At 58.4% G+C, this 22,752-nt stretch overlaps 2 protein-coding genes and 1 pseudogene across 34 annotated transcripts in view; 2 read left to right on the top strand and 1 right to left on the bottom strand.

Moving 5' to 3' along the window:
- Window positions 1-2,090, top strand: part of Madd (MAP kinase activating death domain) — a 41,187-nt gene extending 39,097 nt beyond the window's left edge. For 20 of the 33 annotated variants that reach the window (XM_026399138.2, XM_077798098.1, XM_026399137.2 and 17 more), the window contains 2 exons: window positions 739-785; window positions 1,104-2,090. In XM_026399138.2, coding sequence (XP_026254923.1) covers window positions 739-785; window positions 1,104-1,208 — 152 coding nt within the window. In that variant the 3' untranslated portion in view covers window positions 1,209-2,090. The remainder of the gene's footprint in view (window positions 1-738; window positions 786-1,103) is intronic. The other 13 variants (XM_077798107.1, XM_077798106.1, XM_026399139.2 and 10 more) reach the window with 1 other exon arrangement.
- A 742-nt stretch (window positions 2,091-2,832) lies between these two features.
- Window positions 2,833-22,097, bottom strand: Mybpc3 (myosin binding protein C3). Its single transcript, XM_077797248.1, has 33 exons — window positions 22,073-22,097; window positions 20,753-21,019; window positions 20,147-20,254; window positions 19,959-20,066; window positions 19,725-19,873; window positions 18,908-19,025; window positions 18,328-18,376; window positions 18,139-18,168; window positions 17,929-17,982; window positions 17,166-17,186; window positions 16,796-16,959; window positions 14,754-14,886; window positions 14,548-14,550; window positions 14,321-14,445; window positions 14,135-14,240; window positions 13,874-14,040; window positions 13,337-13,502; window positions 12,672-12,778; window positions 12,542-12,571; window positions 11,364-11,503; window positions 11,082-11,162; window positions 10,138-10,297; window positions 9,415-9,519; window positions 9,138-9,326; window positions 6,582-6,716; window positions 6,279-6,446; window positions 5,549-5,637; window positions 5,178-5,373; window positions 4,802-4,941; window positions 4,461-4,620; window positions 4,231-4,367; window positions 3,799-3,978; window positions 2,833-2,901 (listed from the first exon to the last, which is right to left on the bottom strand). The coding sequence occupies exons 1-33, from the start codon at window positions 22,095-22,097 to the stop codon at window positions 2,833-2,835; spliced, it is 3,879 nt and encodes a 1,292-aa protein (XP_077653374.1).
- LOC113190022 (methylthioribulose-1-phosphate dehydratase-like) lies at window positions 6,780-8,490 on the top strand (annotated as a pseudogene).
- Window positions 22,098-22,752: the final 655 nt, after the last annotated feature.

The raw sequence follows: 22,752 nt of genomic DNA, 5'->3' as shown, positions 1-22,752 counted from the left end.
GGGGACACAGTGATGGCTGGGCCTGGGGGCCCTACTCCTTCCTCTGGCCAAGCAGAGCCCCTGCATGGTTGGGGCAGGGGGACTCCTAGTCTTGCATTCTGGGCTGTGGACATGTGTGTATTTGCCTGATGCTCCCTGTCACCTCCCTTCCCGGGTGCTGTACTCCCTGTCTCCTGCTCGGTGTGTCTGCTCCAGAGCCCTCTGACGCTCTCCCTCACACAGGCAGGCCTGGGCTTCTCATGTCACTCAGGGAAGGACACTTCCAGATCTTACGGGTTTAGTGTCATGTTCCTTCTTCATCCAGCCCCAGGACCTCTGTAGGGGCTGGCAGTGAAGGGAACTATGTTTAACATGAGACTTGCGGGCTGGTGTCAGGGCTGAGTTCACAGGCACCTCAGCACGGTGAGGCAGAGGCTAGCGACCATGTCTGCCCCACTGCAGCTCCACAGGGGCCTGGACAGCAGCCAAGGCTGGAGAAAGGCCAGCCTCTGCCACCCGGGCTCCCAAAGAAGTGGGTGGACACAGCCATCAAGTAAAAAGCCACTGCAGACTTCAGAGGACTAGCCGAGGAGTCTGGCTGGACAGAAGCCTCCCGTAGCCTCTGCTCTGTCGTACAGCCACTGTGAGAGGCCACAGAGGGAAAGGGGACCCTGGTGCCGGGCGCCGCCGCCTGGGGGACTGGCACTGTCGCTCTTAGTTTTGAACTTTCTGTTTTGTCTCTTGCCTGTCCGGTTTTAGTTCCTGAAATTAAAGAAGTGGTGAGCCACAAGTACAAGACACCAATGGTGAGTATGCCACCCCAGCCTGGTGGCCACAGTGCACAGGGCTCCCTGGGGACCTAGGACAGGAGGGGTGGGCTCTCTTGGGGACTTGGTCTAGATGCAAAGATTCAACTGAAGCAGGAACAAGTCTGCCACTGTGGGAGATAAACACACATGTACTGATCCCTCTCCCAGCAGGACACACACGAGGTCTGGCCTGGGGCTCCTGGAGCCCAGAGGCCGTGCCCAGAGCTAGGGCAGGAGCTGCCTGCCTGGCAGACCCTCCACTGTGTAGTTTGGGAGTCTCAGTGACTGATCTCCCTGTTTTCCTGTCCTCTGTAGGCCCACGAGATCTGCTACTCTGTGTTGTGTCTCTTCTCGTATGTGGCTGCAGTCCGTAGCAGTGAAGAGGACCTCAGAACTCCGCCCCGGCCTGTTTCCAGCTGACGGAACAGGTGAAGCAGCTGGCCCATCCCAGGGCTCACCCCTTGCCTCCTGCTGCTCCCAAGTGCACCAAGTGACCGTGACTGAGAAGGGGATGATGGGTGTACGTTCTGCCAGCCCTGCGCTGTGGCTTCGCTGGTCCCCAGTTATACGTCTTTTGAGTGTGTCTTTGCGTGTGTCTGTGACAGAGCTAAGCTAGTCCCTTCCACCTTCTCCCTGTCCTTATCCAGAAGACCAGCCTACTGTTCCCTCGGGGCTCAAGAGTGTGTTGGGGGGGACAGTGTGAGTCCACCCTTGCGTGTCCTTGAGACGTTGTGTTGTGGTTCCTCGTCCTCAGCATCGTGATCCTCCAGTGCAGGATTCCTGCTCCCCGTCCTCTGTGATCTAGCATGACAGGGCGCCTTGGGCAGTTCCACTCTGGGCAGTGAGGGAAACCTGCCCTGCCCTTCCAGACGAGGGGTGGGCAGGAAAAGGAAAGCAAGAGGCCGGGGCAGCTGGAGTGAGTGGCAGCCCCCCAGCTTCCCTGTGCATTTCCCAGTAGCAGCTCCTGCCTGTGGCCGTGAGCTCTGCTGCTGCCCACCACAGCTCCATTGCCACCGCGGGGCAGCACTGAGGGGCCACTGTGTGCCGAGCAGCAATTTTCCCATGGTCACCTGGCCTTGGGCATGAGAAGACAGAGTGGTTGGGGCAATAGAGTCCCAGAGACCGCTGGCTGCTCTGCCAGAGACCAGGGAGAGGCGGCCAGGACCAAGTTCATTGTACATGCCCGTATGAGGCAGTGTCTCCTGGTGTCAGGTGCCAGGAGGGAAAGATGGCCTGGGGGTGGGGGGATGATTGTACATATCTCAGCTCCTTGTTATTTATAGAAAATGTACAGCTGTGTGAATGTGAAATAAATGTCCTAAACTCCCCTGGTTCTTGGTTGCCTCCTTTCAGCCCAGGCTTGAGGAACCTTGTGTTAAATGATGCCTCCTCTTGGCCCAGGGCTGAAGAGGCTGTCCCTGGGCTCTAAGAAACCACCATGGAGTAAAAGAATGAAGGAGATAAGGTCATCCATGACCGGGCACTGGTGTATGAGCCCCCGGCTCCTGCCTCCCGCTCTCTGGGCTTGGGATCACAGAGAGAGGCTGTGGGAGGAAGCTCCTTTTTCCTGCAGCACCAGGGGGCCCTGTGGGGGCTGGGGCGCCGTGAACTGGCCACTAGAGGGAGCAGCCAATCTGGTCATTGATATGTGAACAAATTAATTTAACAATGACAGAAAAGCCAAGCCCATGGTCCTCTGTCCCCAGTAGAGCTAGAGTCCAGAGAGAAACTGTGACATGGCCTGGGCCACTCTGGGCTCTTGGCCAGCATTGTGTCTCCCGTGGGTTAGAACGCTAAGAAACAACCCCAGGACCAGCCTTTGTGAAATTTCTATGCCATGGGGGAAACTGGCACTCCCTCACTGGTGGGCCACCTCTGAGACCTGCTAGCTTCCCCCTCCAACAGGGAAACAGGCCTGATGGTGCTGAAGCTCCTGGCCCTTCCCCCGCCTGCTTCCCAGCGTCCCGAGTTGGATAGGCCCGTCTCCCACAGGAGTCACAGGAGGGGATGGGCTCCTTGCTCACTGTGATGCCAAAGCAACCCATCAGCTCTCCTCAAAGGCCTCGTGGGCACAGAACTTCATTAGGCTGCACAGTGCCCCAGGCCCTGGGTTCTGGGAAGGAAAGCCTGGGTCCAGCCGTTACTGCCACCTTCCTCACCACAGCCTGAGCTGCCTCAGCTGAGGAGTGAATGCCTGAGGGAGGACCAAGGTCCCTCTTGTGTGTTTTATGGATTCAGGATTCCACTGTGGGCTTTGTGTCATCATCGGGGAATTAGAATACCTGCCAAGATCAAGTATTTGATCTTGTATTTCTGTGAAAATAAGCACACGGGGCAAGAAGTCAGTCCCGTGACTGCACTGGTCTTTTATTGTACATGGAGAAGATGTGCCTTCCTGAAGGGCCTGCTCCCAATCACCACTTCCTAAGCCTACCCACTTTTTACCCCAGAGATCTGAGAGCTCCCTCAGCAGCTATCAAAGTTTCCTCTGTGCAGAGCCCACTAGGCTTGCCCACCTAACTGCTGCCCTTCCTGTCCCTCCCTAGTCCAGCCCAGAGTACACACACACACACACAACAGCAGGAAGACGGCTCCTCCAGCGCCTCTCCAGGCTCCTGGCACATGGGCTGGCATCCGGTTGTACCTGTGACACAGGCTCCCTTTGAGTAGACAGGTTTCCTGATGGCCACCCCTGGACCAGGAACCAGGGCTCAGCTTCTTACTTGAGCCCTGGGTGTTAGGGTGGTCTGGAATACATACCTGGCTGCCCCTGGGAGCCAGCCTGGTCACTGAGGCACTGCAGAAGAGAAGGGAGCCCATGCCACCTGAGTCTTCCCAGTTTTTCAGAAGTCAGGACCCATCAGCCATGACAGAGTCAGAGCAAGCACTTAGGCCAGGATGGCCGAGCCCAGGGTCCCCACCCCTGCCCTGCTTTCTGCACCTCCAAGGCTCTGGGTAGGCTTAGGGAGTGGTGATTGGGAGCAGGCCCTTCAGGCTCCTCACCTCTCACCTCCAGACGGCACTCACACTGTGCCTCGCCCTGCAAGTTGGTGGCCCTGCAGACATAGACACCCCCGTCAAAGGGGCAGGGCTTTCTAATCTCCAGGGTCAACACTCCCTGCTTGCTGAACATGCGGAAGCGGGCATCTTCTCCCAGGTTCAGGCCATTCTTGAACCAGGAAATCTTGGGCTGTAAGTCAGGTAAGGAGAGGGAAGAAGGAAGGGGGGGAGGGAGGGAGGAAGAGAGCATCTCAGGCAAGAGGGACCCGACAGGAACCCAGGGAGACTGGAGTCCCAAACTACTCCCAAGGCTGGGAATGAACCTGGAGCCAAAGTGAGTACCAAGGGGAAGGAAGCTGATAGGCACCTGGGGGAGCAAAGGCAGAAAGAGGCAGGCTGGGGAGAGGACCCTGTCTCCTGGACCAGGGCCGGCAGTCCCTACCTTGGGGCTACCCCGGACAGCACAGCAGAGGACAGTGTTGTAGCCTGCGATGACTGAGCGGTTCGCCAAGGGATGGGTGAAGCTAGGAGCCTCAGAGAAGTCCAGGGCCTTGTATTTGGGTGGCTCATATGTGATGCCTGTTGGTGATAGGACTAGTACCAAGAGACCCACCTCAAGCTAGGCTTCCCTCCCTACACAACTCCCCGGGGGTGGGAGTGAGGGTACAGCACCTGGTCTGGGGATAAAGACAGGCTCCTTGGTGGTGGCTGCCCTGTCGCTGGGACCCACCATGTTGTGGCTGAAGACCCGGAAATAGTAGCCATTGCCAATGATGAGCTCGGACACCACACAGTGGGTACGGCGGTAATGCTCCAAGACAGTGAACCATTCCTGGGGGGCGGGAGGCAAGGGAGGGATCTCTGGGTCCCTCCTGCCAGGAGTCTCTTGGGAACCCCTGGTGACTCCACCCCTACTGTGAAGGGAGCCAGATCAGCAGAGGTGAAAGGGGACGAGTGGTAAGGACAGGGAAGGACAGCTGGACCTCAGGACGACCCATGGGGCCTAGGCTCACCATGGTCTTCTTGTCAGCTTTCTGTACTGTGTAACCCCAGATCTCTGTGTTGCCATCATCTTGGGGTGGCTTCCACTCCAGAGCCACATTGAAGCCCCAGGCCTCAATGACCCGAATATCCTGAGGAGGACTTGGCTTGTCTGCAGGAGACAGATCTGGTTGGATCACTGCACCTCCTGATGCTGCCTGAGCAAGAGCGGGTGGCACCAGCCCCTACGAGTCCCTCCCTCTGCCAGCCAGGACCTGGCCGGCCACCTTCAGCAGGGATGGAAAGTGGGATGCTGTGGGTTGAGTCTCCAGGCCTGGCCTGGGCCCCACAGCCCAGCTCAGGCATGAGAGACAACTGGGCTCAGAGGAAGGTCCCAGGGCCACGCACCCACGATCTGCAGGACCAGCGTGGCCTTGTCCTCCATGTTCTCGATGCGCACTGTCACCTGGTAGGTGCCTGAGTGCATGCGGTGGGCAGCCCGAATGAACAGGATGGTGTCCGTGGGGCTGTTGCGGATGCTCACCTCCTCGCCTGCCAGTGGCTGCCCCTCTTTGGTCCAGGTCACCTGAGGCCGGGGCTTGCCCTAGTGGGAAGGACTGCTTAACCCTGAACTGGCTCTCTCCAAGGGCTGGCCACTACCCCAGCCTCAAGTACATGGGTGAGGCCGCCGGGTCTGGTCAGCCTTGAGCCATCCTTCTGCTAGATGTGGATAACACAGTGTCCTCTCCCCTCAGGGACAGGGAATGGGGCCAGCCTACCTGAAAAGGAATGAGGAGGTTCACAGGCTCCCCGACCTTCTTCTGGATGGTCTGGCGCAGGTGCCTGGGCAGCTGAAGCCGTGGCCGTTCTTTAGGTACAGAGAGGGTGTCTGAGCAAGGGCCCTTAATGGCCCCAGCCCTCAGGGGCTCCAAGCCCATTCTCTCTTGAGGTAGGGCCCAGATGGCTGCAGCTAAGAAAAAGCTGCCTGCTGGGCGGAGCAACCCAAATCCGCTCAGCCCCAAATGATTCACAAAACTCCTGCTTCCCTTGAGCTTCACCACACTGCTTCAAGAGGCAGGAATCAGAAAGGGTAAGCAACTTGTTTGAGCTGCACAGCTGATAAATCACAGGCTTTGAGACACTATGCTCTCTGCTGCCTCTTTTCCATCTAGAGAACCAATTCTTACATGATTGATCCTTTGTTGGGACAAGGAATAGAGGAATAGAAAGTGGATCCCAGATGACCTTATCTGATCCCAAGGCCCAGTGCCCAGTCCTGGGGACATGGACAATACATTCCTGTTGGAGATGAGGAACTCACAGCACAGAGCTTGGAGATTGTGGCCTATATTCTCCCTGTTCTAGAACTGGTGGGCTGACATGGAAAAAACAGGACCATTAGACATGGATGAAGGCCTGGCCCCTCCTCTGACAGTCTCCCTGACTGTTCCCACAGGACATCGAGGGCCTGGAGTGTCAGTAGCAGGTCTTGTGACGAGTGGCACTCACGCAGTATCTCCTGCACTGTAACAGGTTCCTTGGTGGTGACAGGGGCTCCAGGTCCTGCCACATTGTGTGCCCGCACACGGAACAGCAGCCGGGCCCTGGTAGGCAGGTCCTTCACCAGCATGGCTGTGCGCTCTGTCAGCCCCTGCAGGGCAGCCACCCACTCAGAGCCTGGGAGGGGGCAGGGAGGTCAGGCCACAGGCTGTGTCATACCCACCCTGCTGCCCACCCTTCCGAAGGCAGGCTGGGGGCCAGCAGGGTGCCGGTGCTGGCCTGGCAGGGGGCAGCGCCCCAGGCAGCACTCACAGCCCTCCTGGCAGTATTCCACACTGTAGCCATCCAGGCCACCTGCGCCCACGCGTTCTGGAGGCCGCCACTTGAGAGAGACTGTGGTGTCCGAGACGTCCTCCACGGCCAGGTGGGTGGGTTCACCGGGAGGGCCTGGGAAAGGGAGAACAGAGAGGGTCTGAGTGAGCTTGCTCTGTCCAGGAAACCTGGAGACCCATGACCCAGACCCTCAACGGCTCGCCAGTCTCAGCGTGGTGGACCTGCCCTTCGGCCGGCTTTCACACACTTTCAGGAATATTTCCACTGCATTAAAAGATCTCCAGGCTGGCTTACAAACAAACAGCAACTACAAAAGAAGGGCCTAAAGAGGAACAGATAGCCAAGAGGACACACGGCTGCTTACAAGGAGCCACCTCTGTTGGTGTCTGGAATGCTATAAATGCAGTATTATAATAATAGTAAAAAAAGTTGGCCAGGCATGATGGCGCATGCCTGTAATCCCAGTGGCTTGGGAGGTGGAGGCAGGAGGATTGCAAGTTCAAAGCCAGCCTCAGCAACTTAGTGAGGCCCTAAGTAACTCAATGAGACCCTGAATCTAAATCAAATACAAAGGAGGCCTTGGGGCTTGAAGCAGACTGGGCGGAGCGCGGGGGGGGGGGGGGGGGGGGGGGCCATGGGTGCCCCTCGTCTGGCTGCCACGCTGCAGAGGGAAACTGCTGCTTATGCAACTCACAGGACAATGGACATCAGCACCCCTGATCCCAGAATTCTGCAAACAGTTTTACCATCTGGGTTGGGTCACTGGGACTGGAGGAGGAATTAGCTTGAAGCATGGGACTGCATAAATTTCTTCCTACACCAAAGACCTATGAGTCCACTTGTCCGTGGAGCAATGAAATCTACATTGCTCCTTCAGGAGTGCAAAAGGAATGAATTCAGCCGGAAGATGGGATTGTGATATAAATGAGCAGGATATCAGTGGACCTCCAGCATCTAAGAAGCTAAAAAAAAAAAAAACAGTGCACTCCTCTTTTATTGAAAGACTACACAATGAGAGAAGCAGGCACAGTGATTCATACGCACTCTAAAGCTTCTGTCATGGCAACCCTCCTCTTTCCAGGACAAGAGTTTAAAATTACACATCAAGAGATGATCAAAAGAATAAGGAAATAAACCTCAGGAGGGTATTTTAGATATGATTATATGTTAGTGTTATTATTGAGAACACACCTGAAGGAAAAGACCTCAAAGAACGAATGGCCAGTCCAATACCCGACTCCTGTGCAGTCAGGCACCATGGAGTGTGTCGGGGGGGGGGGGAGAAACAGGGGAGAAGGCTAAAACCAGGTGTGAAAGCTATGACTGTTTGCTATTGCTGTATCGATGAAGAAAATAGGACTTGAACCTACACAGCTCCCAAATGGAGAAAATGGAATGGTAAAAGCCAAACAAAAGTTTAATTATACAAAACCAAACCTGATTATTGTTTAAGTAAAACTTGATCATTTTTTAAATGACTCAAAAATTGCTAAAACACCATTAATTTGTCCCTAAATACTACAGGTGATCACATTTAATCTTTTGACATTGAATGGTATTTGCTCATGTCCTCGTAATTTTAAATGACAGGACAGTGGAATAAAAGTTTTTTACTCGGTGTTTTTATATTTAAAAAAGCAGGGGCTGGGGATGGGGTTGAGCACCCCTGGATTCACTCCCCAGTACCAAAAAAAAAAAAAACAAAAACTGATATAAAACAGAATATCCTATATGATTCAGTGAGCTGCACAAACCAGATGTCAGTCTCAAAGGAAAGCCTGGACCCTCTCCCCACAGACACACCTGATACCTGCCACCCCCCCACTCTGGGCCCCCTCTCTGGGCCCAGGACGCCTTGCCTGCCCTGCCACAGACAGCTGGTTCTTGAAGAGGAGGTGTCCTCACATCCTCCAGCATCTGTCCCACCCTCCCAGCTGCCTATTACAGGGATGAGGAAACTGAGGATTCAGGGAGACAGTGATTCCAGATGGCCTCCTGGGGACCATGGAGCTGTCTCTGCAAACCACGCCTCCGATGATTGGTCCAGGGCTCTTTCCACACACAGATGCCCTTCAGACTCCTCAGGTCCCCACTTCTCTTGCCCCATCCCATACATGAAAAACCTGGGTTGAAGGGAGTGGCCAACAGAAGACAATGCAGTATGCCAGGCACCCTGTCCGCACCACACTACCACATTTCACCCTAACAGCAGCTCTGTGAAGTGCAGTGTCACTATCCTCACGGTGCAGTTGGGAAAAGGAGCCAGGGTCAGGATGGTTTGGCTCAGTTCCACCCCCACAGCTATCTGCAATAGTCAACAGTCTGAGGTAGGGGATCTGGAGCAGGCCACTGAACTCCTCCCAGCCTCAGTTTCCTCATCTGTAAAACGGGACAGATTATCCCCGACTGCACATTAGATGAGACCAAGGATGTTAAGTAAATGTCCAGTGTGGCGGCCGCCTTTTAGCAGAGCAGCTGTGACTACATGACCCCTTGACCGTGATGGCCTGGGGACTGTGCCAGGGGCAGGCTCACCGATAGGCATGAAGGGCTGGGAGGCAGGGCTGGGCCTGGACATGCCCACGGCGTTAACTGCGTAGACGCGCATCTCGTAGGCCACGCCCTCGATCATGCGCCTGGCCTCGTGGCTGAGCTCCCGCAGCAGGTCGAAGTTGAGCCGCATCCACCGGTAGCTCTTTTTCTTCTTGCGCTCCAGGATGTAGCCTGGCCAGGGTGAAGCGGGATCTCTGGTCAGGGGCCCAGGCATCCTGGGGCCGCTGCCCTTGGCTGACCCCTGTGCCCTGGTGCTCACCCAGGACCGGCTGTCCGCCGTCGTAGGCAGGCGGCTCCCACTGCACCGTGCAGGAGTCCTCGCCCACGTTGCTGATCTTGGGGGCCGCAGGGGCATCTGGCACATCTGGAGAGGAGGGAGGACCCACATCAGCCCTGCCCCACGCAGGCTTGCTGGTCCCTGACCATCCCAACCAACAACTCCAGGCTGCTTCCACTCCCCTAAAGCCAAAGAGATCTTTCTAGAATGCGTTTCTGATGATGTCTTAGGCCTGCACTCAGCCCCTTCTGGCTCCCCACTGCCCAGAGTCACCCCCATCTCAACTCCTATTCTCTACCTCCCCGGGGCCTCCACCTAGGAGGAATCCTGTCATCCATCCTCCAAACCCCAAAGCCTTCCTCGCCTTCTGCCCCTGCAGTCTCCTCTGCCTGGCCTTCCTTCCCCCACCACCCCATCTTCTCAGCCTTCTACCACCCCCTGCCTCCAGGCACAAGGGATTGCTGCATCTCAGCACCCCCACAGCACTTCAGACTCGGCTCACAAGCAGTAATGTCGCAGGAAATGGCATTTCTGCTCCATCTCCCCCTAGCACAAGGCTCCTTGCAGCAGCAAAACCTGCTCCATCTATGACACGGCCCAGCCCAACACATGTCCTGTGACATTCATTGAGGGACTGAATAAGTGAATGGGCCCTCCCTAGGGTTGCTCTTGTGTCTTCTCTGGCCTGGACCTTGCTGGCCTCACCGATGACCTTGACTGTGAGGTTGACCTGGTCCTCGCCCACAGGGTTCTTCACTGTGACGGTGTAGACACCCTCATCCTCTTTCTCTGCCCCTTCAACTGTGAAGATGCTGCGGTCCTTGGTGGTCTCCACATGGACCCGGCCCTCGGTCTCACATAGCAGCTGAAGGGGAGGAGAAGGGGAGAGAGGCCCAAGTCAGAGGCCCCCTGAGGCCCCTCCAGCCTCTGCAATAGCCAACAACCCTGAGGTGGGGAGGAACTCAGCACCAGATCCGTGGGAAGTCCAAGCCTGAAGGAAACTGCTCCCAGGAAAGCATCCAGTTCACGACCTTCACGTGGCACCTACACTGGGTAGGACACTGGGCCAAGGGGCTCTAGCTTTGGCTTTGTCTTAGGACCTTGGACAAACACCTCTGTGCCTCAGTTTCCCTGTTCACTGGGAATAATACCATCCCACAGAGCTACGGTAAGGATCCATCAAGATGCCAGGTGCAGAAGGAGCAGTGGCACCGCCTGTAATCCCAGCGGCCAGGAGACCAAGCCAGCCTCAGCAAGAGCAAGACCCTGTCTCTAAACAAAATACAAAATAGGGCTGGGGGTGAAGCAGACCTGGTGCCCAGGCAGCTGCAGTGACTGGGGAAAGCCAGGGAAACCCACTCCCTCGCTGGGAGGAAGCCCCAAGTCAAGGGAGCTGGCAGCCCCATCACAAGGGCTTCCTGTCAAGGTCAAGGGCATTAACGCCTTTGTGAGGGCCTGGTCAGTTACCTACTCCATAGTGTGAGTGTAACTTGAGGTGTGAGGGTCCATCCATGGAGACCCTGCCTGGGCAGGTACAGGTACCTATCTGGCCAGGTGTGGAGGTCCATGGAACCTTTACCCAAGTGGACACCACGTGGGTAGAAATGACGGAGAACAATGAGCCGTGTCCTGACGTCAGCCTCACTCACCTTCTTGTCAAACACCCACTCGTCACTGGCACCTGCGTCCTCTGGAGCATCCGGGGCTGGCTGGGCTGGGGCCTTCTTCCCCTGGGGACAGAGTAAGACGGGAGTAGGGAACAGAGGGGCTCCTCATCCCCAGCCCCTCCTGCCCGCTACCTGACACCTGCCTAGTCCTTCCTCACGTCCAGCAGAACCCCAGGCTCCCAGCGGGTGGCCGGCCCCATGTGGGGTGGGGTGGGTGGTCTCACACACCATTACAGAGGGGAAAGTAAGGGGGAGCCACAGTACCTGGGTGATGGTCTTCTGCCAAATCACAGTGGGAGCAGGGTCCCCAGAGATTGGGACATCCAGGCGCAGCTTGTTCCCAGCCACAACCACAATGGTATCCGGTGTGCGGCCCGGGCAGTCCAGGTGGATCTTGGGAGGTTCTAGGGTGCAATGGCACAGGTCACAGGAAAGGGAGAGGCAAGGGAGGAGACAGGTCACTGGGAGGGGGTACCAGGGCCTATGTTATTGGGGGAACACACACACACACACAAAAAAAAGCTTCCATGGCCAAAAAAATTAGGAAGCCCTGAGTGAAATCAAGTCCAGTGTGTTTCCTTATTGCAGAACTTCTCAGAGCCTTTAACATATCACTGACCTCCTGAATTGACAGAGAGGTGGATCAATTAAGTGTTTCCCAAATCTCCTTCACCGTGGAACCCTTTTTCAATGAGTTAACATTAACTGAACCCAGTTTGGAAAGCAGAGAGCTGGAGAGAGCAGGCCTCCTCCTGGACTGTTCTGAAGTTAGAACACTAAAATATCTGATTAAGGCTTGACCTAGGACTGGGGCTGGGGCTCAGTGGTAGAGCACTTGTCTAGCACGTGTGAAGCCCTGGATTCAATCCTCAGCACCGCATAAAATATAAATAAACAAGTCAGGTGTAATCCCAGAGGTTTGGGAGGCTGAGGCAGGAGGATCACCCAGTTCAAAGCCAGCCTCAGCAAAAGCAAGATGCTAAGCAACTCAGTGAGATTCTGTCTCTAAATAAAATATAAAATAGAGCAGGGGATGTGGCTCAGTGGTTGAGTGCCCCTGACTTCAATCCCTGGTACCCCAAAATAAATAAATAAACAAACAAGCAAAATAAAGGCATTGTGTCCATTTAAAAGTAAAAAAAAAAAATTAATTGTATGGAGATGTAATAACAAAACCTCACATCTGCAACGCCTTTTGACATCTCGCACATTCTCTTATCCCCCTAACCATGCTATGGAAGATGCGCCAGCAACACCCCCATTTCAGAGTTGAGGAAACTGAGGCCAGAGAGATCATAACTGACCACGGTGACAAGTGGCAGAGCTAGAGCTGGTCGTCAGGCCCCCCACCCAGGACCCTTGCTCTTCCCCATGTCTGGAGTGGAGGGGAGACGTGGCTGGGTGTGGGGAAGTGGGCAGAGCACAGGGGCCCAGGGACTCACCCTGTCTGGGCACAAAGTCAATCTTGACCTCTGCAAGAGAAAGAAGAGTAAATGGCACCAGGGCCAGGGCAGGGACCAGCCCCGAGGGCTCCTGGTCCTGCTGCCCCCACCGCACCCTGGAGCTGCTCACCCATGAAGTGGAGTTTGGCTGACAGGTTGCAGGCGAAGCCCTCGGGCACAAAGCTGTAGTCGGCCTCGTCCTCAGGTGTCACATCGTCAATGGTCAGCTTGTGAACCCTGCAGGGCAGCAGTGGCTCAGGGGACCCCACTGGGCCACGGACCCCTGGGCCCACAGACACCCTGCTCCTCTGTGTTCTGGCTCTTTAAAAATGCTCCATTTCTCCGTTTTCACATTTCCCAGCTCCCTCGACTGTTTTCACAGGTGGGCGGCATGACAGCGGTTTCTACACAGTGTCCCCTTGGCCGGGCCCTAGAGGCCAAGCAGGGCTGGTCGGTAATCTCTGTGACCTCGGGCCCAGCACGGCAGCCCAGATGCGCAGCCAGGAGCAGAGGCTGGAGAGCAGAGGCCTCTGGCCAGAGCCGCCTCCGCAGCAGCCTGTCCCCGGGCTCCGGTCACAAGTGGGGGGCAGGGCATGGGCTCTGACCTGTGGATCTGGTACTGCAGGTCCTGCTGCGTCTCTGATGGACTCTCCCCGTCTCTCCCTATTTTTCTGTCTCCGTATAACTGTCCTCCCGTCTCTCTTCCTCTCTCGCCATCTCTTCTGTCTCTGCCTGTCCCTCTCCCCATCTCTGTGTGTCTCTGTCCGCCTGCCCCCTGCCACCCCGTGCACTCACCGCCCAATGTGGGACACCTTTATGCGACTGTCTGGCACCAGCTCCTTCCCGTTCTTCAGCCACACGCCGCGCACGTTCTCATCGGAGACCTCACACTTGAACACAGCCTGGTCCTTGGCGCCCACTGCCAGGTCCGCGATGCTCTGGTACACCTCCAGCTTTTTCTCTGGGGGGCAGGAGGGGACAGTGAGCCCGGGAGAGGGTCAGGTGCAGGGGTCAATCCCTGCGGGTGCTCGGGTACCGTGTGCTCGTCTGGCAGGTGTGAGTACGTGATCACGCGTGTGCATGTGTGACGTGGTGTACCTGGTGGTGCCATGTACACAAGGAACCTGGGGTTCAGCTGCCCAGCCCAGCTGGCCCTCCCAACACCCTCTGAAGTGGCTCCTCAGTAATCCTGTTTTACAGGTGAAAGACAAGGCACAGGTAGCCAAGTGACAGCTCAAGGTCACACAGGCCTTGGCCCCAGGTTTGCCTGATCGCTCCATGAGGCTGGGTGGGGTTGAGGCTGAGGGCCCGCTGCCCCTCCCGGGGCCTCACCCTGCACGATGAGCTCGGCCAGCGCCTGGCCCCCGCTGGTGCGCAGGGCGTAGTGCCCTGCGTCCTCCAGCGTCGCCTCGTTGATGATCAGGTGGTGTCTCCGTCCGTCCTTCTTGAACCGGTATTTGAAGGTCTCCTCCCGGGTCAGCTCCACCCCATCTTTCAGCCTGGCCAGATGGGTGGGCAGCAAGGGCTGTGGCCTCCTCTGGGAAGAGGACCCCACCGGCTCCCTGACCACATCCCCAGGCCCCTGGCACCCACCATTTGACCTGGGCCCCCTCCTCGGACACTTCGCACTCAAACTCCACGCGCTGCCCCACCATCACCAGCTGGTCCTCCAGGGCCCGTGTGATCAGCACAGGGGGCTCTGTCCAGGCAAGGACAGCATGAGGGCCAGCCCCCCACAGCCGTGGCTCCCTTCCCTGGGCCTCTGGGTCCCCAGCCCACCTTTAACAAAGAGCTCGGTGCTGCACTTCTCACCGCCCACCACGCACTGGTAGGCCGCGTCGTCGGCCAGCGAGCACTGGCTGATGGTCAGGGTGCGCTTGGTGCCAACAGACTCGAAGATGTACCTGCGCCGGGGCCACAGGGGAGTGCCGGGGGGCCACAGACGCCCTTCCAGCCTGGGTGCCCCATCCCATGCCCCCCGCCCAAGCCGTCCAGGAGGGACTTACTTGCTATGAGACAGAAGGGGCCATTGGAGCATCCCCACGGGAGGAAGTGAGACCCAGAGAGAGACCAAGAGGAGACAAGGGCAGAGTCAGAAAGATGGGAGTAGATCCAGGGAGGGAGCCATGGGGGGCGACACAGAGACACAGGGGTGGGTGGGCAGGAGGATGGCCCACCCGCCCCAGCCCAGGATCTCGCCCACCCTGCTGACCTGCCGCTCATCTGGATCTCCTGTCCGTTCTTAAGCCACTTGACCTCGGCGTCAGGGTCGGCCAGCTCCACTGTCAGCCGGATCTTGTGGCCCTTGCTCACCTGGTAGGCCGGCTGCAGCTTCTTCTGAAAGGCTGAGCACCACCCCTCAGCCCCAGCCAGCCTGCTGCCCGCACCCTGCTCCCCCAGGCACAGCATGGTGGCTGCGGCAGGCACCCATGTCCTCCGCCAGCCCCACGTCTCTCCCTGCCTCTGCCTCTCTGTGTCTCTACTATGACAGCTTCGCCATCTCTCTTCCCTCCCTCTCTCTCTCTCTTGTCTTCCTTGAGGTCCTCTCCACCTGGTTGGTTTAGGGACAGGGTTAGAAGCTTCCAGAAAGACAGAAGCTTGTCAGAAAGCCAGGGAGGGGAAAATGGACCTCCTCTTCTTCTTGCCCCTGTTTTAACAGCAACCCCAGTTTTGCACTCCTACCGGATGCACCCCACCCAGCGCTCCCCAGTTCAGCTCTTGAGGCCAATGTCCTGTGCCCTGTGCTGCACGAGGGACACAGGAGTCATCGATGACTGGCCCAAGGCCACCAGCCCCACTGGTATGTGGCCGAGCTGGGTCTGGAGCCCAGGGCTGGCCCACGATGAGCCTCCTCTTGCAGTCAGGATTGTAAACCCAGCACCGTGAGGGAGCCGGGCTCCACCTGCCGCACAGAGGTGGATCCCGAGCCCTCAGATGCCCTGATGGGGCCTGGAGCCTCTGGGGCGGGAGCAGAGCTCTGCCTGGCGTTCTGTGGTCTTGAGCTAGCTCCTTAACCAACCTCTCTGTGCCTCAGTTTCCTCACTTGTAAAATGGACATGATAATGGCCCCTACATCTGGGTGTTGGGAGAAGCAAATAAGGTAACATGTAAATCACTTGGCACCTGGCTTACTAGGTCCTTGGGGCTTTTTGTTGTCATTGTTTTGTTTTTTGCTGTTGTTACTATTACTACTCTCACTACAAGATGTGCCTGTCCCCTGGGACTTCCTCTGCCCATTTGCTGCTCCTCAGTCCCCTGCAGGCCTTGGCCAGAAGTTCAGAGGTTCATCATCAAGAGATTCCCAATACCAACGGGGGCCACCATGCAGGTCAGGGCTAGGCCGCCGTCCATGCAACCGGGTCTGAGAGGCAGTGGCTCAGGGACCCTGGGCAGGTGGCCAGGGAGGAATGAACCAGCTCCCCAGAAGCATGTGCGTGTGTGTGTGTGTGTGTGTGAGGGGAGGAGCTCACTCTCCAAGGCCCTGCCTGGACACTGAAGGTCCTTACAGAGTGGACTCACTGTGTGCCAGGCACCATGCTAGACCCTGAGGACACGGGGTTGAGCAGGCAGCACGGCCACTGTTGTCCTGCTCACACCAGCCTTTGTCCATCAGATGATGGGGAAGGGCTAGCCTGGGCCCTCCTGCTTGACCTGCCTGGAAGGAAGATGGGCTAACCCATGGCCTCCTGCTTTGCCTATCTGTGAAGAGGACCAGGCGGCCGGCTCTCGGGCTAAGGCAGCCTCTTCCCTCTTCTTCCCAGGTGGGGAGGGATAACCAGGTTTCTTCCCTTTTCAGAGAGGGTCGGAGAAAGAAGGGGCCACCTAGTTTTGACACAGTGAGGAGGGTTAACTTGTGGTCCTCTCTGAGCTAACCTCAGCTTCATTTTCTGTCTGTGAGGAGCGGAGCTAACCTGGGCACTGGGAGGCGTTAACCTGGCCCTGCTCCTCTCCAGTCCCTAGGCTGAGCCAGGCTCCTTCTCCTCTGTCCCTCCCTGGGCTGAGCCAGGCTCCTTCTCCTCTGTCCCTCCCTGGGCTGAGCCAGGCTCCTTCTCCTCTGTCCCTCCCTGGGCTGAGCCAGGCTCCTTCGCCTCTGTCCCTCCCTGGGCTGAGCCAGGCTCCTTCTCCTCTGTCCTCCCTGGGCTGAGCCAGGCTCCTTCGCCTCTGTCCCTCCCTGGGCTGAGCCAGGCTCCTTCTCCTCTGTCCCTCTCTGGGCTGAGCCAGGCTCCTCCTCTGCCGCCCCGGGGGAGGGCTAACCTGTGCTCTTCCTCTCGTCGCGCTTCATGCCCTTGAGCCTCCGGAGCATGCCGCGCAGGTCGGTCACGCCGTGCTGGAAGGCGATGCGCTCGTACTCGGAGGGGGGTGCCTGGCGCAGGATCTCCCACACGTCCTCCTCGGCTGGCGCCTCCAGCTTTGGGTCCCTGTGTCCCGCAGGCCGTGCTGAGAGGTCGGGGCATCCCCTGTCGCCTGGGGGGTGGGGCTTCTGGGGACCCAGGACCTAGGAGCCTGGCTGCGCCTGCCCTCTGCCCCTTCCCTTCTGGGGGGTCCGGGCAGAGTCTGGGGGCCCGTGGGGCTTGGGAGCTGAGGCTGGGAGGGGACCTGAGCTGCGGGCTTTGTGGGTACTCACCGCGGGGTCCGGAAACTGCTGCTCCAGGTGGGGCGGAAAGGGCAGGGACACATTAGAGGTCTGGGCACCTCCCCACCAAGACCCGGGCCTTGACCTCCTCCCACACTCGCACCCCAACATTTATGAGGTACCAATGATGCGCTGGAGGGACCGGGCAGGACCTCCAGTGTGTGGTGCCTTTCCTCATTACCCCTAAGGTCCCATAGACACCTGGGTGGCATCGGTGGCATCAGGAGCAACCCGAGGCTCAGACTCACCCCAGGCAGTGGGGAGCCTCACCCCGGTCTGCGTCTCTCACCAAACCCTGGCAGAGACCGTGTGGATCCCCAAAGGGTCAGTTCCACACCCACCAGCACCCTGCTGCCCCACAGCACCCAGACCCTGTTCCTTACTCTCTGGACCGCAGAGACACCAGCCACAATGGAGGAGCCAGAAGAGAGGGAGGGAGAGGACCGAGAGAGAGAGCACAGGTTAGTAGGGCCAGGCTGAGGGACAATTCCTGCCTCCTCAGGGACCCTCTCTCAGCCTATCTGGGTCCTGAGAGTCTACTACAGTACACTGAAGGACACTGAGGATGGCTGTTCACACATCTGCACAGACTTTTAATTCTTTCCTATGCAGGAACCACTCCTCTGGATAGACATGGAAACCAGCTCAGAGAGGCGCAGTGAGTTTCTCAGGGCCACACAGCTAGAAAACCACAGGGCTGGGATTTGAAACTGGGCCTCAATATCTGCACCAGTGATGACTCCCTGGGCCTCACCTCTTCTTCAGCAGGGAGCTGAAGTCCAGAGTCCCAGTGTCCTCGTGGCTGTCACTATGGAGAGAGATGCCTATGAGGATTCAGTGGAGGGGACTGGAGGCAGCTGGGTCTAGTGTGTGGGAGGAAGCAAGGCTAGCCAGATGGGGCTCCCTGCCCATCCCAGGCCCCCAGGGGCTGTGTACAGGGCAGGTGGGGCTGGGGAGGGGGTACCTGGTTCGCCGACCTCCTCCGGCCAGGCTCCTGTGGGGATCAGAGGGTATCCTCACCTGCCAGGGCAGCTCACCAGCCCCCACCTCCCTGCACTGTGTCCCCTCCCCCACCTCACCCCCAACCCTGACTCCACGGGCCTCAGCCTCCATCACTGGCCTCCCCAGGCTCTTAGGAGAGACGGCCACTCACGTGCGGCGGAAAGCCGATCGCAGGTCCAAGTCTCCGGGGCCAATGGCCTCTGGGACCACAAAGGAGACAGGAGAGGGAGCTTCAGGGGGCGACGCTGGAGAAGCCCTTCCCTGGGGTCTCTGAGTAGCCACAGATCTGCCCATCCCGGTCCCCCTGAGGGTGGGCATCTGTCCCAGGACCCCACTTTCTCCGCCTTCCACAGGTCAAGTTACCAGGGAGTGGGACTTTTATGGTCCCCGACCCTGTAAGGGGCAGCCTCACTGACCTCACCTCAGTCTGTCCTTCGCCTCCCCCACAACACTCGACGGCTCTGTGCCAAGAGCCAGGGCCACCAAGAGGACTAAAGCAGAGTCCACCCCAGCTGACTTCTGGACTCTGTCCCAAGCCCACCCCCGAAGCTCTGTGGAGGTCCCCCACACCGTGAGCCAGCCGCCCCGGGAAGGGTCAGCACTGGGGGTGCGGTCAGCACTGGTGTCTGGCCAAGGCCAGGTACCCTCCTTAGAGTTGGGAAACAGGGGCAGATATGGGAGGCCAGGGCCCACGGGGACTAGGAGCCCAGGACAGACACCAGGCCCCTCACCATGGACGGTGAGGTTGAAGTTGCAGCTGTCAAATTTGTCCTTGGTGGACACCTCGCAGCGGTAGCCACCAGCAGAGCTGGCCTGGGCATCGGTGATGTGCAACTCAAACAGGTAGACCTGTGGGGTAGGTGACTCAGGAGACTGGGGCCAGGAGATAGTGTCCTTCACCCTAAGGCAGACTGGGCATGGCAATGCCTCCCAGCCTTCTCACGCCCCCAGGGTCAGCTAACTCTTGTGGAGCTTTGTGTAAACTAGAAAAAGGCTCCACCTCTCAAGACCGTGAGGCAGCTACAAGGCCAGAGGTAGCCACTTAATATAAGGCCATTTGGGGCAGTGCCCAGCTGGACATGTTGGCCCTGCCCTGCTAGAGTCTTCCTTGTCAGTGGTGGACTGTGCAAGACGGAAAGAAGCAGAGGCAAGGAGTCAAAGCACAGGGAGCTTAAGGTTCTAGGCCTGTGGGTGACCTTGGAGAAATGACTTTGCCTCTCCAGCCTTGGTTTCTTTGACTAATGAGGAATGATTCTGGCCAATCCCTTGAGCTCTGATACCCATCCACCCAAGGACTGGACCAGCTCCCAAGCTGGTATCCCCAGGGTTCCCGGGATTCCCCAGCCTTCCTGAGTTCCCAGGGGTCCCCTAAGTCCCCACCACCCTCTCTCAACCTCGCCATGCTCCCTGTGTGCCCTGGTCCCTGACCCCTGCACCTCCCAGTCTCATACTGTCCCCTGTACCCCTTGTGCCTCCCGGGGGCTCTCCAGGTCCCCTGCCCAGTGTCCCCGGCGCCGTCCCCGAGCCTCCCGCAGGCTCGGCTCCCACCTTGCTGGCCCGGTCGTAGCTGTCATGCAGCTGCAGGTGCTGGCCCACCTTGCTGCTCAGGTCCACCCACTTGCCCTTGAACCACTTGACGGTGGGTGGCTTCAGGAGGCTGGCCCCGGCCACTCGAGCTGAGAAGGTGATGCTGCCCCCTGCCAGAGAGGGTGAGGCGCTGGGCTTGGGGTGCCCTGCTGCCTCCCTCCCACACCAGCCCTGGGCAGAGGCGCCCACACTCACCCACCGTCACCTCGCCATCCTGCGGCCGCATCACGAAGAGACCAATGGGATCATCAGGGCCCCCAGGGCCCCCAGGGGCAGGGCCATGGGGGGCTGCTGAGCTTGACCCTGTGAGCAGAGGCCTTTGAGACTTGCCCTGGGACACCCCTTCCCGCTGGCCCTGTCCATCCCTGTCCAACCCCTGTCACCTTCGGGACTCGGGGCGCTTCCTTCCGGCTCAGTAGCCAGGGCTTCTCCCGGGGCTGCTGGGGCCTCCGCAGGGGCCTGGGCAGGGGCTGGTTGGGGCTCGGCCTTCTCTGGAGGGGGCAGGGTGGGGTCAAGGCCTGGTTTCTAATCAGGGAGCCCCCATGTCTCCTGGCATCAGCCCCATGAGCCCCCAGTCTGCGAAGCTTCTCACTTGGATGATAGTGTCCAGATCCCTCTGGGCCACGTCCTCCTGTCCCCTGGGCCTCTCCCAGAGGTGGCACAGCCTGGCCCCGGGAGCCAGCCTGCATCTTGCCTTTCATTCACCCTCAGACTGAGCTCCCAGCATGGCCCTCAGGTCCACCCTGCTCTCCTCCCCCAGCCTGGGCTGGGCTCCGCGGGTGCCCACCTCCAGGGCTTCCCTGCCAAGTGGCCATCTGTGTGTGGGCCCCGGCCAGGCGGCTCCACAGAGGGCAGGCTGGGCCTCCTTCCCACCTCGGCAATGGCAGGAAGGGACCCGGGAGGCACTGGGGTGTGGAGAGGGGAGCGGGCAGCCAAGGCCAAGAGCAGGGCAGCTCCGGTGCCCCCAGGGTGGCCCACCAAGCTCCTACCTGCTTCTATGACCTTGAGGTCAAACTTGACTTTGGAGGAGCCTGCAATGACGGCGTAGCAGCCCTGGTCAGCAGGGCCCACGTCCTGCACGGTCAGCGTGTGCCGCCTGCCCTCGGCCACCAGGCAGTACTTGTCACTGGCGGCGATGTCGCTGCCCACTCGCTGCCAGCGCACCTTCACTCCTGCACGCTCTGTCTCCGCCTCAAACACCGCAGGGCTGCCCGCGGCCACTTCCGTTGACCGCGGCTTCTTGCTGAAGGCAGAGGCTGAAAGGCCAGTCGGAGGCTACAGGGGTGCCTGGCTCACTGTGCACCCTGCAGCTGCTATCCCTAAACCCTGTGACACGGACTTTCCATGGACCTCCTCATTTAACATGAGTTGGGTGCGGTCACGTTCATTTCTCAGACGAGGACACTGAGGCGCAGAGAAGTCAGGATCACACAGCCAACAGGAGAAGAGACAGGGCTGTGGTCCTAACTGCCACACAAGACTGTCCCTGGATCTCCCACCCTACTTGCCTGGGGACACCAATAGTGAACCCAGCCCCCACCAACAGGGGCCCTTGGCAGGGGGCCAGTACTCTGTCTACTTGGAATGTGGCTAAATTTGTCCTTCAAGGGCCTGAGGCTGAGAATCAGCAACTGAGATAAAGCTGGCCTGGGAGGGGGCAGGGGTTGGGGGCCTGGATCCCTGCCCTGGACAACCTTAGCAAGGACATAGCCCTGGTCCAGGACCATGGGCTGTGATTTTTCTCTGCCCTTGTCCTGGACTTGGGGCCTCTTGACTGTTTTCTCCCAGAGAAGAGGGGTTGCATCAGACCCAGCGGGGAGGTCACACCTGGTGTGAGCACTCCAGGGGCGCAGGCTCACAGAGCACATAATGTCACAGCGCTAAGGAACCAGCCCAATCCCTCTCTGCATCTATGGAGAAATCAAGACCCTGAGAGGGTAGGCAGGGTCCCACAGCAGGCAGGCCTGCAGCGGGGCTGGCTCAAGTCTTGTTTAAATTGGGCTCCTGTTGGCAGAGACCCTAACTGCAAAGTGGGGGATGAAGACAGAGAGGGACCCCCTAGGGCTCTGAGAATGGAGTGATGGCCCTGGGCACTTCCTGCCTAGGCCCTCTCCCATCTTGGAGAAGCTGGGTTAATCCTCAGTCTCATTCGAGGCTTGGAAAGAGAAACAGAAAAACAGACTGAAGAGGACTGTCCCCTTCCAACCTGGGATCACTGACCCCCCCTCAAAAACTATCCCCACCCCTGCTCTCCACCTGGACAGACCCCCTGCCCCCACATCCAGCCCCAACCCCCTGCCGGGGACTACCTGGCTTCTTCCCTGGTTCAGGCATCTCGAGAGAGGTCACACCGCACCAAGCAGCACAGGCCACCTAAGGAGGGACTGAGCGGGGTCCTGTCCTTTCTGCTATATATGGGGACCTCCCCCCTCCCCAGCTCTGCTTATCTGCCTCCTGCCCAGCCACCTGCTAAATATAGACAAATTCCAGGGAGCTGAGGTCCCTCTAGGGAGAAGGTAAGGCCATGTCTTCCCTGGTTGGCTTCTGTCCCTCCCCCCACCCCCAGTGCAATATGATGGCTTCTGCCTCTTCAACCCTGGGTGAACCTCAGGGGTACCCCAATCCCTGTCTGCATGTCCATCTGACCGCAGACTCTGCAGTGGGCATGTGCGGGGCCTGTAACCCCAGGCTAATGGATCCATGGCACCCTTGCGGTCCATGGTGGTGGCCACAGGCCCTGGGCTGCCCTGAGACTTGGCAGCTATGAATTCTACAGCACCGGGGTTCTCTCATCTGTAATGTGGGGCTGGGAAGAGCAGCACAGGACTGTTACCACGTGAGCCAGGTTTACATATGAAAACGCTAAGCGCTGCCTGGCATGTGGAACACGCTGAGCCGATATTTGCTCTTAGGATTTGGCCCACATTATCACAGCTCATGAGGCACAGAGCTGGTCTCATGCTGTGGATCTTGGATGGACTTAGTCCAA

The sequence above is a fragment of the Urocitellus parryii genome, chromosome 4 (assembly GCF_045843805.1).
Source record: "Urocitellus parryii isolate mUroPar1 chromosome 4, mUroPar1.hap1, whole genome shotgun sequence".
Classification (NCBI taxonomy): Eukaryota; Metazoa; Chordata; class Mammalia; order Rodentia; family Sciuridae; genus Urocitellus; species Urocitellus parryii.
This window is presented reverse-complemented; position numbering and strand designations above follow the sequence as displayed.